This window comes from Amaranthus tricolor, chromosome 3 (genome assembly GCF_026212465.1).
Source record: "Amaranthus tricolor cultivar Red isolate AtriRed21 chromosome 3, ASM2621246v1, whole genome shotgun sequence".
NCBI lineage: Eukaryota > Viridiplantae > Streptophyta > Magnoliopsida > Caryophyllales > Amaranthaceae > Amaranthus > Amaranthus tricolor.
Genome location: NC_080049.1, coordinates 1952999 through 1972823, shown reverse-complemented (window position 1 = coordinate 1972823; position 19825 = coordinate 1952999). Strand labels below are relative to the sequence as shown.

Sequence of the window (19825 nt, the reverse complement as noted above, 5' to 3'; positions counted from 1 at the left end):
AATTTTGGATATTGACTTGATATCTTACTTCCGTAGGAAAAATAAAATGAATAGCTCAAATCCGAACACTATATAACCCATTAAATAAAATTTGTTTTTATAATCTTGATACTCCTATTTAATAATTTTAAAGGACATTTGCAATTTTTGAACAATTATTAATGATTTATGACATTTAACTAATTAATAATTTTTCACTAATTGGTTCAAAGAAGCAGCAACACCACAAGATCTCAACTGACTTAAACAAACAATAATAATCTAAACACAAAGTATAACAATCACAGTAAGTTGGAACTTCGTTTAAGGGGGGGTATACTCGTTGTCTACTGATCTTAATTCATCGGTTTTACTAATGCTAAGATCCGCATTTAGTTGAAATGTTGAATCATGCATTGAAACATAATATCCGGTAATGTTACAACTCTAGAATCTCTACTCGACAGAGGATTGTTTCAGACTCTCAGTTTCTTGTTATCTTTGAATAACAGAGGATAAAGGAAAGAAAAGGCCGCTCGGATAATTAAACCTGATGAATTGAACATGATTCCATGAACGCAACAGCAAGAACAAGAATTTGAAAGAGCCGAGTATCAGCGAAATCAAATTTCTTCGGAAGGAACTGCATTACCAACCAGTTTTGACGATGATCGATGATCGCTAAGAAGGAAATTTAAGAGCCCATCAAAATCTGAAGCTGGGATCACAATCCATAGCCCATGAGAACTTTTCCAGCAGAGACTTGTTAAACATCTGTAAGCAATCGATGAAAAATGAAAAACAAGTAAGAATTATAACTCAAGGCCGTGGAATTTTAAACATTTACGATCCCTATTCCAATTGAAAGAAGAAAAGAATTACTTTTTCGATCGGGACTTCATTTCTTTTGCACCATGCAACTGTAATCCGTGGATCACAATAGTTGATCTTCGATGTACCGAGAGCTATTTCTTTGAGATCCTCTTTGGATTGCATGTCACGCTCTTGTTTTTCTATTTTTGCCTTCGTTGATATTATCTTCTTCTCAATCCTACGCGAAAATCGTTACCCATAAGCCCCAAAAAAAAGCTCAAAGACACAAAAAGCTTAAGCAAAGGCATTAGAACACTTACGCTTCTGGGGACAAATTTCTCTTTTGCTTTCCACTACTATCCTTCAATGGTGGCTTGCCTTTCTTAGCACGAACCAAATCCGCTTCCAATTCTTTCAACTCAATCTACAGACGTTCATATTACCGGTGTAAAAATCATAAAACAGAAGAAAGAAAAGGAACCCAAATATAATAGGTAAAAGCGAAATATTCTCCCAATTCTTTCGGCTAGGTATCCACTATTATTAGCCAAAAACTTTGACAATTAAACGTAGTTTAATACATATTGATAAAAATGTATAACTGGATAATATTGGGAAAACACAAATTCTTAAATGAGATGGCCTCATGGTGAAACCATCTTTAGGGCTAACTCATGTACATTTAGCGTGTTAAAGTGATCACTTACAATTTTACTGTGATTAATTATAGAAATGGCCAAATGGGCTAATTATATATATGGGCTCGTCTCATACAAGACAAGCTGCAAAGGAAAATATTAAAAGATGTGTACATATGATTTCAAGAATCATTCAACTCAACCTACAGAAAAGGAAGCCTTCCTTCCCTAGCAAGTAAATATGATTTCAAGCATCCTACAAACATGTCATTGTAAAAGCTTAAAGTTCTAGAAAAGCAGAGAATCATACCTTCGCTGCTTCTATTTTCGTGGCAAGTCTTTCCATCATGGAAGAATGAGATTTTGATACTGTACGTTGATGATTACAAATGATTGCTACCTGTAAGAAGAGGGTTCAATCGCATGATACCCAAGTACAAAAACCCCATGATCAACTGACTCCTAAAAAACTTTCAAGACATGTATACGATTCAACCTACCTCTTTGTTTGCGTGCTGATATATGGCAATTTTCTCCGGCACCTCTCCACTTCCAGCTCCTTTGGCAAGCTACACATACACAAATAATTTAACAACAATATCCCCAAATATGTTTACGTCCATTGGTCATTGTCATTGTCAATGTCAATTAATCAAGAGTTATCTAGTGTGCAACGATCAATTTCATTTCTAACTTTTTGCTCACACTTCAAATTGTTGTACATTAGCTTCTCTCGTTTTTTCTTGTTAATAAATTTTAAAAACCTAAAGTCGAGACATGAATTTTGCAGACAAAAATCAAAAGGTAGAGACATGAGAAAAGTCGGTTATTGATTCATTACCATGTCATCCAAAGTGAAAGATGCATTATAGGTACGAAACACTTTTGCAGTGAGACCAGGCATCAGTTCTTTCAGATGAGCATTCAGCTTGCTAGTGTCTAACTCGTCAAAGAGATCATCACCAACCTTCTTCCCTGATAGAAAGACGTAATTTATTAGTCATGATTCAACCAAAAAAAGCTAAGACAAGTTGGCAAATAAATTATTATTGTACCTTCTCTGAAATCCTCGACAGCTTTGTACACACGAGGATCTGCTTCAAATTGCTTGTAGTACTTGATGGAATCTTTACCAAGGAAATCAAACTGGGCAGTAAAATTATTTGTTAATTTAAGATTTAATGAGGTACTGCTAAATTTAACATGCTCCAAATGATAGAGGGAAGACTTCAGTGTTAGATCTCCTTTATAATGATCGTGATTTTTTCTACATAGAAATTTGTTTTGATTAAAATTGTTATGTATTTGATTGATTGTTACTCTGTTGTAGATATCGTATGATATTTTTATCAATGAATTATTAGGTTCCTTTCAAATAAAAAAAAAATATTTGTGTATGTTGTCAGCATTTTGAATTGAATCCAACCAGAAATGAGAACTCATCTTACCTCCAATATATTAGGCGGAATTGGTTTCACATTTTCAAATTTCAATGTACAACAGCCAACAGTATCTGCTTCATCGTCATCCTGGAAACGGTAAATATTATCACAGTATAAGAATGATGTAGAAGCAAGTTAAGTCATCCCCGGGCTTTCACTTATCAAAAGAGTAAACACTTTCCTCTTCAGGGGATGTAAACAACAAAAGGTTCACAACAAGAATAATATTGGAAGATATACGCATTTCTTTCAAATGAAAAAAAAGATCACATTTTAAACGACCTTCACATTACTATCATAACAATGTTTTCAATCTATAAATTTAATCAACTACAATAGAGAAAAAATATTCAAGCAGACAACTGGAAATATCTATTGGTTCATGTAGCCGACCACAGTCTTTTGGGATTAAGGCCTTGGAATTGTTGTTGTATATGCCAGAAGCCATAAGCCCGGCAGAATTCTAATACCCCCTTTCATCATCCTCTACATGTAACATACACAAAGGCATCGTTTTCCGGTCGTGGCCAAACTAAATTCACTTTCTAACAAATCAAGGCTTTGCGCCCTCTTATTTTAATCTTTTTGAGTTCTAATCATGATAAGTTTCATTCATGCCATTTACATATAACAAAGGAAACTTTAGGTGAATCATAGATATACTTCCTAACAATGGCGGATCTATGTTGTGACCATGGGTAGCATGTGCTACCCATGAAATCTGGAAAAAAAATAATCCAGTTTTGGAACTTGTAACACCAGCCGCCATTGTTGTTGCTTGAGGTTGAAGGAGAAGAAGGCGTGCGGCTATTGCAATTGTGTTTCTTATTCTGACATAGACTTGCTTTATTATTGGGCTCATTTCTAATTGCTTTATTATTCTGACCTAGACTTCGCTTTATTTAGAGCCCACTTTTTAAATATTGCTTAGGGATTATTATTGGGCCTTCATATTTTTTCACAATATCCTGCAATATTAATTGTGAGTTAAAGACAAAATCAACTACTTTAATAGATGAAGAGTTAAAGACCACTAATTCACCTACACTAACTTTTCATAAATTAGTTTTAGGACTATAGTAATGTAAAGATTTTTGTGAGTCTCATTTCAATATCTAATAAAATGATTAGTAATTTCTAATGTTCTTTCACAGAATATTTTTTCATTATTAAATAATGGTCTCATTGAACGCTTAGATTCAACATGTCATGGACGTATATCTTTTTATTAATCTATTTTCTTTATAGAAAAAAATAAATGTAACAAAAAAAAAGAAACTTTATTCGTATAATTAGCCTTAAGTTTAAAATGAGACAAATATCATGGACTCATTTCTTTTGGGATATTTTGGGTTTTTTTAAATAAGTATCACATTTCTTTTATAATAAATTTTTGATTGTTTATTTACAACGTATACATAAGTTATTTCTGCACACGTTTGCTTCTCTTATATTAAGTATTTTGATTAGTGGCTATATTTGTAATTTTTACGGTACTCAAGGCGTAACTTTGACTCTTAACATAGTTATTGGTACATAATTATAAATTACAAAACCAGATATAATGAAATTATGCTTTGGGAGGAATCAAAACAAGACATGACTATGTTTATGTTCATATATAAGTAACACAATAGAAATAACCCTCATTGATGAATAGTATTTGGTACAATATGCATAGCCACTAATTAAAAAACGAAGTATTTTGTCCATGATTTTATTCTAATTTTATTTTTATATGTAAAATGGATTATTTAGGTTTTCTATAATGAGCGTGAATATTTTTATATATTGGTGCTACCTGTGTTTTTGTATCCTAGATCCGGCACTGCTTCCTAATCACTTGTACAATAAAGTCTTCAAATCAAATCGATCCCACAACAGCCATTATGAAAAAAGGAAAAGTTATGCAAATTAATTTCAAATGTACCTAATAAAGGATGCTAAACCACATAACACGCTCCACTGAAGGACAAGCATAAACAATAACTAGTATTGATATCAAGATCAAAGTAATTTCAGATTATACCTTCTCATTACCAGCCCTCAGAGCAAGTCTATCAATGAGATAGGTAGCAACAGCTATTTGTTTTTTGGTCATGTCTTTGCTCGTAAAATCCTTCGTGTAAGCTGATCTAATACCTTGAATGTAGTCCTGCACTCAACAAAATCAAGCATTAAACCAATATAACACAAGACAGCTATGAACAAGAAAGTAAAATCCCTGTAAAACAACCTTTAACTTCCTTGCTTTCTCATATTTCTCCTTGTCACTTTGCCCTTTCAGTGAACTGCTAGCCGCCAAAAATACATACTTGAACATTTTCGGGTTTATGGGATCGTTCCAATAAGCTAACCATGTCACTGTGTTGTCATGCCTTATTTCTTTCCATCTAGCAACAAACATGACACATCTTGAATCAAAAAACTATTTTCAAAGGTTAAGTGGAAGTAAAGCATTCTTTTATTTTGTGACAAATAGATAAAAAAAACTAAATCACTACCTCTGACCAGGGATAGGACATTCTGGAATTGGAGCATCCTTTCCTATATTTATTGTAATGTCACTTGGATAAATACGCTTTTTAAGTTTTCCCATCTACACCGTGACAATCAAAACTATGACTTAGAAGCATTATCGAAGTTAGTCCATGAATTCTAAAATAAAAAGTGGAAACTGACCTTTGGGTGCTCGCCACGGCCCCTAAATAAACCAGGGGGTTCAACTCTAAAGTTGCCAACCTGCAATGACATAGAAGATATTTGAGTGAAGCAAGTTTGTGGGCAGTAAAGAAAAAGAGATGAATACCAAAAACAAAGTAAAATATAGAGTAAAAATATTACTCAATTATCTTCCAATATCCTATTGTTAGCCTTAAATTAGTAGCATCAGACATAGAAGATATTTGGTATTAATGTTTTTATGGACTTGATTAAGAACAAACTGCTTCATGTATAAGACTACATTACTACATGAATCTTGTTACCAAACAGAGATCCCAAAAATATACGAAAAAACAATAACGGTGGATTTTGTAGTATTGAAAAACAAAAACACAAAAACCTTTTCTTTATAAACACACGAATAAATATGGACACAATCACAAAAACCATAAGAGGAGGAGGAAAGAGAACCTTTTCTTTGGCGCCATCAAGAATAGCCCACATATACTTCTCTTCTAGTTTCAATTTCTCTTCTTTTATTGCCTTTTTCTCCTGCAATAAGAATGACCAAAGAATTCAACATAGCAGTCAATTTCGCACTTAACCAAAACCATCAAGAAAAATGGCCAACTCTACAAAACGCAAATATTGTAATCAGTGCCACTTGACTTGATATATCAGCTAAAATAGTTATTGTACACTGTAGAGGGTAAAAGCTGTAGGATCGATGAACATCATCGAAAATATAGTAGTTCCTTATCAAACGATGGAGACTCACAGATTTATGACACCCCATTAAAAAGAGTAGTTCCTCATCAAAAAATAAATAATTAAATAGAGTACTTCAGTAATCTTAATCTCTAGACCCAAGAGTTGTCTCTGGAATGTAGGTCACAAACAGAGGTTCAATGTAAATCAGAACTTGCAAGTGGACCAGGAAAGAAAATATAGTCAAAAGGAAGTCTCTGAACAGTAAAAAAAGGATTCACTAGTTACCAATGGTACCAAATCCTTAGGGATAGCAAAAAAAATTCAATAATTTCATATCATGTGCCATTAATCAACATAGCAGCTATAAAAGCATTACATTAAACTTTGAGCAGCTGTTATGAAAATATGCAACAGTCACCATAATTGGGCAAAAGAAAACAAGGATGTATATCCCTAAAGATGCCAATATTCTATAATGGGGTATGCTTACTTCAGTACTCATTTGCTTCTTTTTCTCCTTTTCCCCCAGATGCCATTCGTATATGGGCTGAAAATCACATTTGCTAAAATCCTGAATTACATGGTTCTTCCCAAGAATTTTCTTCCAGTCACCAAAAAAGTTTTCATTAAATTTTTTCTTCTTTACATAATCAGTCTCAAGCATCACTGCATACATAGTCGCAACCTACAAAGCGGAAAAGTGAAGTGTAGTATAAAATAAGTGGCTAGCAAGATAAAAGCTTGTAAGCAAAAAAAGACACAGCTTAGAGTTAAATTAGCAGAAAATAAAAAAGGGAACAGGGCAAACCTCCTCTTGCTCGGGTGTGAGGTCAACCGGTTTACCGTCATACAGCATCTTAACCCCATGAGGCTTATATGGAGGAGGAAATATAACACCATGATGAACTAAGGTTGTCCATTTCTGCCCATCACCTGAACTAGGTAACTCTTTTGAAGACTTCGAGTATTGTGATTGCTTCATTATTTTTTTTGAATTCTTGTTTACTTTCAACTTTGAAGAATCAAATTTAGCAGCCTTTTTCACAGGCACTGATTTACTGGTTGATCCAGCTTTATTCATATGCTGACCTATTGGAACGTGGTCATCATCATCTTTGACATCGGATTTCAGTGGTATTTGCCTAACATTACCGGAGGTGGATGAAGCAGTAAGTTTTGCTTTTTTCATAGAAGGTTGACCAACAGAGGCCTCTGAAGGCCTTTTAATTGAATTACTGGGTACCTTACTTTGGTTTTCCCTCTTGATCGATCCATTTTGTTGTAGCCTAGAAATCAAAGGCTTATGTTCATTTGAATCATCATACTTGCAATGTGTCCCGCTGTTGTTTTTCCTCATGTTAGACGACAATGGCTTGTCATCATCCGAATCATCTGGTGATTTCACACTCCCCGTCTTCGATTTCTGAGTTTGAGATGCTCCAGCAACAGCCCTTCCCTTATCCATCCTCGAACTAAGTGGCTTTTCATCATCAGAATCCACATAATCACTTTTAGTGGGCTTAATTTCCGCATTTCCCTTCTGTAACCCAACAGAACACCTTGCACTAAGTAGCTTATCATCATCGGAATCATCAGACTCATCACTAGTATGCTTAACGACCTTTTCCTCTTTAACTGCAATGGGTGCACGCTTCTGCTCTTTGGCATGATTATCCTTTCTTGACTGGTGATTTCCCAAAGAAGCTCCATTGGTGGAAGGGGACTTAACAGGTGGGGCTCTGGATTGTGGAACAGATGGAGAAGGTCTACTTGTCGAAGGAAGCGGAGATGGAGAAGGTCTCGATGAAGGAGGCGGAGATGGAGAAGGTCTAGCTGAAGAAGGCAGAGATGAAGAAGGTCTACTTGACAAAGGCGGCTGAGAAGGAGCAGCTCTAGCTGAAGAAGGAGGAGATGGAGAAGGTCTAGCTGAAGTTGGTGGAGACGGAGAAGGTCTAGTTGATGAAGGTAAAGGCTTTAAGGGCTTCGACGATGGGGGTGGGGATTTTTGAGCTCCAAGATTGGGTTTAGAAGATGACGGTTTCGACAAAGAAGCCGTCTTCCCCTTCAATGCACTAGAAGTTCGATCATTATTGTTTCTAATATCTGAACTTGGCTTCAATGGCTGCTTTTCATGTCTCACAGAGGGTGATGAATTCTTCAATACCGAGCTTAATTGAGTTGGCTTTCTTCTACTAAAAATCAAGGGTGTGTCATCATCATCACTATCCTCGGCAACCATTTTTGGGTTTATACAAGCCTCAACAGACATTTCCAGCTATGTAGGCAAACCACCATATCCAATAACATCAATTCAAGTCTTGAAATAATCTTCTTTCATTCAAATAAAAACATACAAATCCAGACAAAAAAAATGCAACAAAAAAAAAAGAAACACAATTCAGAATTCAAATTACTCGCTAACTTCCAATCTTCCTAAACAAACCCTAGAATTCAAAACCATGAAACAATAATAGCAAAAAGTGGTACATACGAAACATAAAACACAAAACTACCGCTGAATCAACAAATAACAATTACCCAAAAAAATTAATTCGGTTTTATTACAAACCCATTACCCCAATTTCATCATTAAGACAACAAATCCATCAAATTCGTTGAACATAAAACAGGATAAAAATAACCCTAGAACATAATCCAGGTAAAGGGTGAGAACAAGGAGATGGATACCTTAGTTTCGAGAAGAATAAACGGTAGATTGACTGATTGAAACCAATCCTGCTTGGTTTAATGGTAAATCTGAATGTTGTAAAACATCAATTAGTCATTTTTTGGTGGAGATAATTAAACAAAAGAAAAGGAATTAAGAATCGCTTTTTCTAAGGGGATTTATTAATGTTAATATTATATTATATTAATATTAATATAATAATAAAAATGGAGTCTTTCACAGTTTTAGGTTAGGTTGCTTATAGAGAGAAAGTACAGAATGAAGAGGATGATGAGAAAAGAGGGAATTGGATTTTTGTAGTAGTAATTTTATAACGGCAACATAAAATAAATTTTTTGCTAATGATGCGGACAAAAAAAAGGGGCTTGTATGAATTAATTTTTTTTTTTATTTAATGTATGAATTAAAATTTCATTTGAAAAAAAAATTTTGAATTAAAATTACTCCACTTATAAGTTAAAAAAACGGCAACATAAAATAAATTTTGACTGAGTCTATTTTCTATTTTTTTTAATATTATTTTTATTTTTCTTTTTAATTCATATTTATTTTATTTAATTAATATTATTAATAAGTTTAGTTTAATAATAATAACTTTTATATTATAATTAAAAATTAATTTTTGTAAATTCTTTAAAATATAAATATACACAATGAAAAAAGTATAGCTACATTTAAGAAAATATATAGCTAATACATTTTGTATCTCTTTGCCTTTGTATATAATATTTAAATTACTCTAATTTCACAAATTAAGTTTTTGTATTTAAAAGTGTGTGGTTACTTGTTGCTCGACAACCTATCAAAATTTTGTAAAGTTTTATGCTATGAAATAGATACTCATTTTATAATAATAATAATAATAATAATAATAATAATCATAATAATAATAATAATAATAATTATTATTATTATTATTATTATTATTATTATTTTGGTATTATTATTATTATTATATTGGAACAATAAAAAGATTTAATTCACCCACAAACACACTACAAACAATGAATGGCACCTAAGTCCTATACATGCATCAGTATAAAAATGAGGTTCACCTTCGAAGAACGGTATCTCACCTCACTTTTCCTATGCGACTGAACAAACGCTTCCAGAAACTTACCAATGGTAAATATATCTCAAAAATGCAGAAAAGATTAAAAAGCATTAGCAAGCCTATATATATTACTCCTATGGCTAATGTCCTGTTGGACTTTAGCAATGACTATCTACTGAAGAGACAGACTCATGCCAAATTGCTTCATTACGAACTTTCCAAATCATATATGCAATGGTAGAGAAGATCAGTTGCTTCTTCTGCTTGGATATCTTCCATTTCTGATGGTTCATGGTCCTTAAAGATCTGATTTGGACACAAATTTCAAGTCATGACCCTCTGAATGCAACTACTACTAAAGTGGCAAAGAAAAATTAAGTGCTCTGTTGTTTCCGGTTCCAAGCCACAGATAGAACAAATCTTCAGCAGAACGCCAATCTTACACAAGCATGTCTTTAGTATAGACTCTATGGATCCATTTGATTCAAAGCGATTCATGCATAACACCAATATGCGACACCAGTTTACCCCATAGCCACGATATTCCAAAGCTCAAGATCTCTAATAGCCAATCCACCAAACTTTTTTGGTTTGCAAATCCTTGACCATTCAACATTTTCAGGCCTATCACTCTCACTGATGCCAAACTAAAAAAAAATCTACAAACAAAAAATCGGGTGAATAAAAATTTGGCACCAATAAAAAGAAATACTCATGAGGACTGAAATATATATATATATATATGATAGATATGTGGCCTGGCATGAACGGATTCTACTTGTCATTCTATCCACTAACTGAACACAATCATGCCATGATAAATGTTTAGAGGATTGGGGAACACCAAGATACTTGAAAGGTAGTATTAAAACACATGTGACTAAGTATTATAATTATTATTATTATTATTATTATTATAGGTGTTCAATGCTTTTCGTTTTACCTTTAGCACAAAAGTTTAATTTTTAACATCAATAGAAATAAATAAATAAATCCCTACCTATATCATATCCTCAAACAAAAATAATTATATTTGTATACTTTTCAATTTTTGTTGATTTTTCTAACAAAAATTTCGACGCCCGTTGAGTGTTAATTAAGAATGATAAAATCAAATTCAAATAGTAAACTAAAATATATTTTAAACTTCTAAATATTTAAATATTAATTATATTATTTAATGTAGCATAAAATTTAGAATTTATCACCAAATAACGCGTCAATTTTATATTATATTACTTTTGTAGAAAATATATGGAAAATACATTATGTTTCTACATACAATTTAAAATGCAACACTTCTAAGTGTCAACTCGTTTTATTGAATAAAATACACATAAAAGGAGTAATTAAATGTTATCTACCAATATTTGTCTTTCTAGAAGTCAATTTCTAAAAATACACATACACCTACTGTACTGTTTTCTTCTCCCTTAGCCCAAATGTAGCAAATGCACACCAAATTGGAAATTTATCTAAAATAGTAAAATTACCAAATGTATGGCATGTAAAAACTCTATACTAGTAGTATATCATTATAAGTAGTACGTAATATTGATGAATAGAAATGAAACGGTCTTTTTGAGATACTATTTCTAATTGATACATTAAAATTATAATTATTGGATCTTGAAAAATCATTGCATTTTGTTAATGAAAATATAAATCAATTAAAATGGAAAATTTGTTAAAATTTAATTTCAATTTTTAATTAAGTATTAATTTTATTACCTGTCATATGTAGCAAATTTTATGGAAAAATTCCAGTGACTAATACAATCTTTTGTTAATTTCCCTATAATAATACCAACTATTGATTAACTATGAATAATACCAACTTAAAGGGGTGTTTTCCTAGAAAATCCCTACCGTGTTAAAAATCAAACTATAGGTGATTATAAGACAAAAAAGTTAGTCTATTAGCTAATAAACTAAAGTTGGTATTATTCTAGAAAAATACCCCTCTAAGTTAGTATTATTCATGATTAATCAATAATTGGTAATATTGAAGGAAAATTAACAAAATATTATATTATTCACGGTAATTTTTCTAAATTTTATCACCTACCATAGTATTAAATTAAGAATTTATTATCAAATTACGCATTAATATATTTTTATACCATAATTTATTCTTCAATATTACAATTAACATATTAACAATTATCATTTTAATTTTCCCTTAAAGTCAATGTTATTATTTTCCCATAATTTTATGATCTTTGATAAACTAGAGTATATTTTTCTTGTTTACAATATTAACAATTATGTTGAATCAATTCTTTGATGATTGATGTATAAGAATCAAGAAGCATCGATTTAGTGAAGATCAGTAAATCTTAAAAGTTTTTCAGTGAGTAACCAAATATAAAACCAAATAAAATTTTAAAAGGCGAGTTAAAATTTTAAACAATATTTTTAAAGTAAAATATAATGGAAATTGATTACAAAATTTTAAGAAATATCAAAAGAATTACAATTTCATATTATAACATTTTTTTTAATTTCCCCATAATAAACTCATACAAAGTCATAGCCTCCTCAATAGCTCTTACATCAACTTTGTTCATAACAAGTGGTGGAAAGAACCACAAATATCCAGTGCCCATCACAAACCCAACAGTCAACGGGCCAGTAATAACCCAATGTAGGCCCAATTTCCGGCCCAAAACCTTTTTCAAACAAAACTCCAAAACCACACAAAGCCCATGTAACACAAAAAACCAAGTAACTTCCCACGAGGGACTCACACGTGCCATATAATAAAAAATCAGCTCATGCATTAGCCCAGATACCACAAACGCCGCTATCACAGAAATAACAGATGCCCAATCTCGGCCTATATAATTGGATAAAAATACCCTTGTGGGTTTATATACAGTGTGACGCAGTATATCTGTTACCATGAGGTTCCATCTTCTTCCCCAAAAATCACTGATAGATGATGATAAATAAGGCTCATCTGACGGTGGAAATAGCTCAAAACCCATAATGGACCCCACCATTGTATTACTAACACTCATAATAATGTCAATGAATAAATACAACATACAACAATAAATCACAAAAATTAACCCATGATTTAAATTTTGTTTATAAAAATCACAAATACCCACAAAAATGGAGAAAATTAGGGTTTCAGACCAGAAATTTAAGGGCAAAAATTTGGAAGTGGGTTTTTGGATTCGGGTAAATGGGTCTTTAATTTTGATGGGAAAAGCTGAAATTAGTAAAAATTGAAGAAATGATAGATTTTTGATGGGCTGATGATTTGATAAAGGGCCATGATTGAAAGCATATAGAAGAAGCTTGAAGTTTCCAAGCCAAGTGATGAAAAGAGCAGTGATTCCTGCAAGAAGAACAGAGGAGAAAGAAAAGGGTAAAATGGTAAATAGAGTGAAGATTGGTAAGAGAGAAAATAATCTGAATTTTCCAGGTGGGATTTTGGAGACGATGAAATAAGAATAAGAAAGAGATGTAAATATGAGCGAGTATGTTTTGAGGAATGATTTGGCTTCTTCTTCCATTGTATTTGAACGGTTTGTTTTGTGATTGGTGGTCTTATATTTTGAAGCATAGATAAAATGGAACGAACCTGCGGCTGTGGGGATTTTGCGCATTTTGGGTAAAATTAGATCGTAGTAATTTTAATGGTACACAAAATTAATTGTTAGTTAGGTGAGACTAGAGACTAGAGACTAGAGCTAGAAGTCATTAAAATAGATTTGACGATTTGATATTTAACGATCTTGGTAACTAATTCTGATTATGCTCGAGTTAAAAATGAATGTAAATTTATATAATAGCTAATGTAGACAAAAAATTCAATTTAAAACATATTCGAAATCGAGCTGATGACAAAAATGAAACGTTTACTAAAGGCAAAAGTGGATTTAAATCGAAAAATAAAAACAAATGGAATGTTGAGGTCTATGTCAATTGGAAATAATTTTAGATAAAATGATATAATTAATAATTTAAAATTTTGTCAATAATATCAAAATAAAGTCTATTATTTGTTAACTCGTGATAATTTATATAATTAAAGTAACCATATATTAATAATACATATTTTTATTTTTTTTCTCCTTTCATTTTTTAGTAAAACTATAGTCTAAATTAATAAAAAGTGACTATAATAGTACTCACTTTTTAGATATATTTTGAGACGATGGATAAAATTATGTATAAAAATTATGTTTAAAACATAGTCAACTCAATTTTTATTTCAAGACGATGGATAAAATTATAGATTATTAATCTCAAAATTTTTATAATTTTATTTATTATCATTAATAAGAATTAGATTAGTCATTGTTATAGTCAACAATCTAATATCCCGCATAAGTTAGGGTCCGATGAAAAAGAATATCGAACATATCATATTCATGCCTCCTCCAAGGAGAGGGTACGAAAAAATGTGTACTTTTATTAATAAAATTAGTGAAAGTCATTTAATAATGACATTGGTTATTCATTAATGAAATAAAATGTAGTTATTGTGGAAGGGAAATGGCTGAGCTGCTCCCTTTTATCATGGTTAAAATATAGGTGAATTTTTTATTGAGTGGTGATTTGATATTCCTATAATTGCATTTAATGCAGCTTCTTGAAAAGAAGAATACTTAATATTCAACTTGAACATATACTATCATTATCAATGTCATCAATGATCTCTTTGGACTTCTCTAAAGAATTATGATGAAAGGGATTGGATAATTAATCTATACTATATAATAAATTCGTTCGCGAATTAAGTATGTATGTAACACTCACATCATTATAGTTAATCATCATTATTATCGGTACCCAGTGTATCTTACTCGCAAAAAAATAATAATCAGGTATACTATATAATAAATTTGTTAGTAAATTAAGTATATATGTCACACTCACAAAATAAACATTAAAATATTTGTTGATAATATTAATATTAATCATGATATTCTTCATAATAAAACATAGATTTTTTCTTTCTATAAAAAAACATAGATATTTTCCATCATATATTCATATTTAATATTCAATGATATATAAAAAGGAAGTATAATTTTGATTTATATATAAGTTGCAACAAGTTCAGGTCATGTTGGTTCATTTACCAGTATCTAGATACTGCTCTAGATGAACCAGTAGACCTAACTTAGAAAGGTACACGTTCTGCGATCTAAAATTTTTATCAAACATGAGTTCTATTTCAATGTATCAAATCCATGAATCTCTTCTTTGATTTTTTTTGTGATTTGATAGTGCTAATTAGTCTTTGACTCGCGAAAGAATACAGAATTAGAAAAAAGAGTCCACTGAAGAAATAAAAAGAGTGTTTACGGCTATTGAAATTGTGAAAAATGAAAGCAAAGCAATTCCTGCCTGTCCATGAATACGTGACAGAATCGCTTTCTTTTTCAAAATACTTCAATTGGTACACGCAAAAAATAGGCCAATTCAGCAGCTTTTTGTTCAATTTCTCGTGGAGTCATATTTTCATCGGTACGCGTCAAGGGAATGGCTCCCTGGCCTCTAATTTCCAGATAAAGAACACGACGAGTAGAAATACCCTCTTTAAGTTCTATTCTAATAGATTGGATATCTTTTATAAGATATCAGAAAAAGATGCGACGATTTTTTCCTAGGAATCCTCAACGAAAATTACATATTATTCCTTTTTTATCGAAAAGATCATAACCATTACCTACATTCCACGAAATTGTACACCATAATTAGGAGCTAATGATCCCATAGAAAGACATCATAATTCCTTGTGGAAAAAAAAGAATTTGCTGGGTGGGAAATAAAAATAGCAAATTCCTACCAAGATAGCTAGAAATTCCAACCAATACGAATCCTAATGAACCTAAAAAAAGGATAAGGGCCAAGAGAAATTACTTATATTTCGAGATCCCGTTATAAGTTCTATCCATATAAGTTCTGAGCGCCAATTTATACTAGATTTGGTTACATTTAATTTGAATTGAAAAATACCTCAAATGAATTGTACTTTCCTTACTCTGTCTTGTTTCCGAGGTAACTCTAATCAACTAGTCCTATTCTGATGTCGGATGTGTTTCACTTTCTATTTAAATATCCTACGTAAATATTTATTTATATTTTCCTATTTAGTTAGATCAAAAAAGTAACATGTACTCCTATGTCGTCATGTTTCCACATACATTTAAAGTAAGGGTTCTTTCGTTTGTGTTCATAAGAAATCGCGCGGTATACCTTTCCACTAAATAGACATCTATGTTATGATTCAAGTCTAAGTCTTAAAAATGAGATTTGAACCCGAAAATCTAAACAATCTTATTTTTTTGAACATAAATAAATAAAGATGCCATTGCAATTGCCGAAAATACTAGGCCAACTAAAGGCACAAAAATAGAGGGAAAGTTCATAGCTATTACCTCGATTTACTATAATTGTATTGTAATTGTACCTCTTTGTTATATTTTTTGTTGTTATTATGTTATTGTTATTATATTAATAAATTAATTAGAATTCTAATTCTATAAAATTAATATAATTAATATACTGTATAAGAAGTACAAGGAATGTAGAACTACAAAAGAAATTCACTTTCTACATATAATATATGATAATCAACTTTACTTTAGTATTCGTCATCTTTTTTTTCTTTATTTTGCTTCTACTACAAGAAAATACACGATTTCTTATAAATTAAATTTACAAAGAATTCGTTATAGTTTGATCCAAGGGTATTGTTAATAAAGATTCACAAAAAATTTGAAAGATCTAAAAAAGCTATTTTTGAATTCTTTTTTTTTTTAATTCAAAAATTAGGATATCGCCAACGAAAAAACCCCATTCTTCCTTTCTGGTTTTTCCTTTTATTCCGATAGATTCCAATAAAAAAAATTTGACACAAATAAAATAATTGACTTTAAACTTTAATCCGCAACTTTATTTTGATTCAAAGGAAAAAAAACATGCAGTAGAAGTAACACTTAGAACGCCTTTTAAAAGATTACATGGTACAATTGGATCAAATAAACCTTTATGGAATAAAAATTCGGCTGCTTGTGAACCTTCAGGTACTGTCTTATTCAATGTTTATTTAATTACTCTTTTACCCGCAAATGCAATGTAGGCATTAGGTTCGACATTAATAATATCCCCCAACATGCCAAAATTGGCTGTCACCCCACCAATAGTAGGCAATGTAAGGATTGACACATAGAATAACTTTTTATTTGATTGATAATCATATAAAACAAACAATATTTTCGCCATTTGCATTAAGTTCAAGCTTCCTTCTTGCATGCGTGCCCCCTGGAAGCACATACTATAATAAGGGGTAGGGTTTTATTGGCAGCATATTCAATCAATCGGGTGATTTTTCCCCCTAATACAGATCCCATACCACCTCCCATAAACTCAAAATCCATAACCCCAATTGCTATAGAAATACCATTTATTTGACCTATACCTGTTTGAACAACTTCAGTTAAACGTGTCTTTGTTTGATAAGAATCAATATACGATCTTTATAAGCTTCCTCCTCTGAATGAAATTCAATAGGATCCATAGAGACTATACATATCTTCATCCATAGGATTCCAAGTACCCGGGTTAATCAGAAGTTTGATTCTATCTGAACTATTAATTTTCAAATGATATCCACATTGTTCACAAATATCCATTTTTGACTTAAGCAATTTCTTATAATTTAATGCATAACAATTTTCACATTGAACCCACAAATGTTTATATATTTTGAGTTACTTCAAGATTATTAGAACTTTCTATTCTAGGTAAATTACTATCATTTGTGCTCGTTCGATCTGTTGCACCTTTGTGAGCTAGGTCTGTTAGTGCACTATGAATGGTAGCTTGTAGAAGTATTAAATATATAATATATCCTGAGCCTCAGTTATTAGCTTAAGTTTTTAGGGCCTAAAAGAACCAATTTAAGTCTCAATCAAAAATTTAAATTGATGGGGACAAATCTCAAAAGGTCTCATGATGAATAGTGTGTAATTAGTTGTTCTTTATTTTGTTTCTTCGTTAAATAAACTAAAAGTTGTTAGAATGAAGTTAGTTAAAAGGCTTTTTAATATGTTTTTGCAGGTGCTTAGTGAGTGCTTCATTTAGGTATCGTTTAAAATGAGACAACTAAAGATATAAGCATATATAAGGAGATCGAGTTTGAGCTAGTGAAGCTTTGATTAAGAGCGTATTCAGCTACCTTAGTTGGATTCTTAGATTCATTAGGTTAAATCTAATCCCAAACACATACTTGTAGTATTTATTAGGCCTAGGGTTTCAAATTGGTCCTTAATGAGTCAATGGGTCCAAATCTTATTATTATACTCTATCATATTTATATTTTAAAGGTTTGATTTGGTTTAAAATAAACCCATATATCAAATTAGTTCAAATAAATATAAAATAGCTCTAAAAATAGATTATGACTTTTATAATATTTTTCACTTGGTTATACACTTGTTTGAAACTTTGGTCTTTTAAAATATAAAGTTAATAGGAAAAGGAGAGAAAACTAACCTTAATGGAATCATAAAAGGACTAAGAAGATTGCTATGTCGATAGACCTAGAAAAATTTTAAAAAAGGAGGAAAATTTCCCAAAACCTAGTCGAGTTTTATGATTCAACGTGGATGTATATTTCCTCCTAACTTAGCCATAGCTGTAATGAAGGGATTAAAGGTGATCGTAAAAAACATTTTCACCTATGCAACCCCCATAAAACCATACTAAATACCATGTATTATAGCTAGTAAATCTCCTTACAATGAGCTAATTATTGGATAAATAAAATCTCTAACATTAGAATTCCATCAAACAAATAAAGATTAATAGAACGAGTTTGGATAAATAAACGACACAGAACGTGTTGCTTGTTCGATCAACTGCTCAATCAACGAGCACCATGTTGCTCGAATGAGCACAGGGTTTGTGATTGTTTCTATCTAATGCACCAAAATCAAGTTTAGACGAAACCAAATCGTAATTATATAAGAGTTATTCCTCAAGTTTATAAAGTGATAGTATACACTTATCTTTATTTTCGATGTGGGAAAACTCACATGTGGATAATAATAGACACTTTATTGTCAAGGAACCAACGGAACCAAAAGCTTAAGCTAATGGTTGAGGCCCTAGGATATCTTATATACTCTAACACGTCCCCTCACACGAGAGCCCATTGAGCTAGAAGTGTGGATGCAGCACAGACCCTCCTCATACTTGACGCTAAATATTCTACTTTAATGAGGAGTGGTTGAGATTCAAACTCGTGACTTCTTACAGACGTGTTATATTAAATGGTTGAGGCCCCAGGATATGTTATATACTCTAACATTCATCTTACAGACATCGAGCAACACATTATTCCCAATCTAAGAAGTGCCCAACCATGGGAGGTTCTAAACATGTTCAATATGTTCCACCGTATAGGGCCTTGAAAAATTGGGAGCTTAATATTAAATTATATAGTATACATTTAGTATCTAAATATACAAAGTTCCAACCATGCATACTATAAACACAAACCATAGCTTCATGATGGAGACATTATTTTCAAAGTCTATATGAATTCTAAAACGTGTATTATGGCCGTGTATATTAGTGTCTTTGACCATTATTTTTACATGCAGTTACGATCAAGTCTGTATTGTTCAATATTTTACTTCACCATAGAGACGGTCTTATACTCTAACTATTATTCACAAAAATATGAAATTATCTCGTCCATATTCAAAATCATGCATGCTTATAAATACCCACATTTTGTGCATTAAATATTCATATCTTTGCAAGTATTTCTAAACATCTCTCAAAATAAATAGCAAATTAT

At 31.5% G+C, this 19825-nt stretch overlaps 2 protein-coding genes and 2 pseudogenes across 3 annotated transcripts; all 4 read right to left on the bottom strand.

The window, feature by feature from the left end:
• Window positions 1–238: 238 nt before the first annotated feature.
• Window positions 239–9223, bottom strand: LOC130808068 (DNA topoisomerase 1 alpha-like). Of its 2 annotated transcripts, none has more exons than XM_057673515.1 (16): window positions 8936–9223; window positions 7056–8575; window positions 6738–6932; window positions 6008–6088; window positions 5555–5614; window positions 5377–5471; window positions 5109–5265; window positions 4902–5027; window positions 2879–2959; window positions 2486–2576; window positions 2272–2405; window positions 1931–1999; window positions 1741–1830; window positions 1113–1216; window positions 862–1030; window positions 239–753 (listed from the first exon to the last, which is right to left on the bottom strand). In XM_057673515.1, the coding sequence occupies exons 2-16, from the start codon at window positions 8514–8516 to the stop codon at window positions 685–687; spliced, it is 2982 nt and encodes a 993-aa protein (XP_057529498.1). In that variant the 5' UTR covers window positions 8517–8575; window positions 8936–9223; the 3' UTR covers window positions 239–684. The 2 variants fall into 2 exon arrangements, with proteins under 2 accessions (XP_057529498.1, XP_057529497.1); XM_057673514.1 differs by having other exon boundaries at window positions 371–753; window positions 7056–8522.
• A 3207-nt stretch (window positions 9224–12430) lies between these two features.
• Window positions 12431–13597, bottom strand: LOC130808067 (long-chain-alcohol O-fatty-acyltransferase-like). The gene has a single exon (XM_057673513.1). It carries the CDS (start codon window positions 13515–13517, stop codon window positions 12477–12479), a length of 1041 nt encoding a protein of 346 aa, XP_057529496.1. The 5' UTR covers window positions 13518–13597; the 3' UTR covers window positions 12431–12476.
• A 1640-nt stretch (window positions 13598–15237) lies between these two features.
• LOC130807747 (photosystem I assembly protein Ycf4-like) lies at window positions 15238–16816 on the bottom strand (annotated as a pseudogene).
• Window positions 16817–16898: 82 nt separating this feature from the next.
• Window positions 16899–19213, bottom strand: LOC130807746 (acetyl-coenzyme A carboxylase carboxyl transferase subunit beta, chloroplastic-like; annotated as a pseudogene).
• Between the last annotated feature and the right edge of the window lie 612 nt (window positions 19214–19825).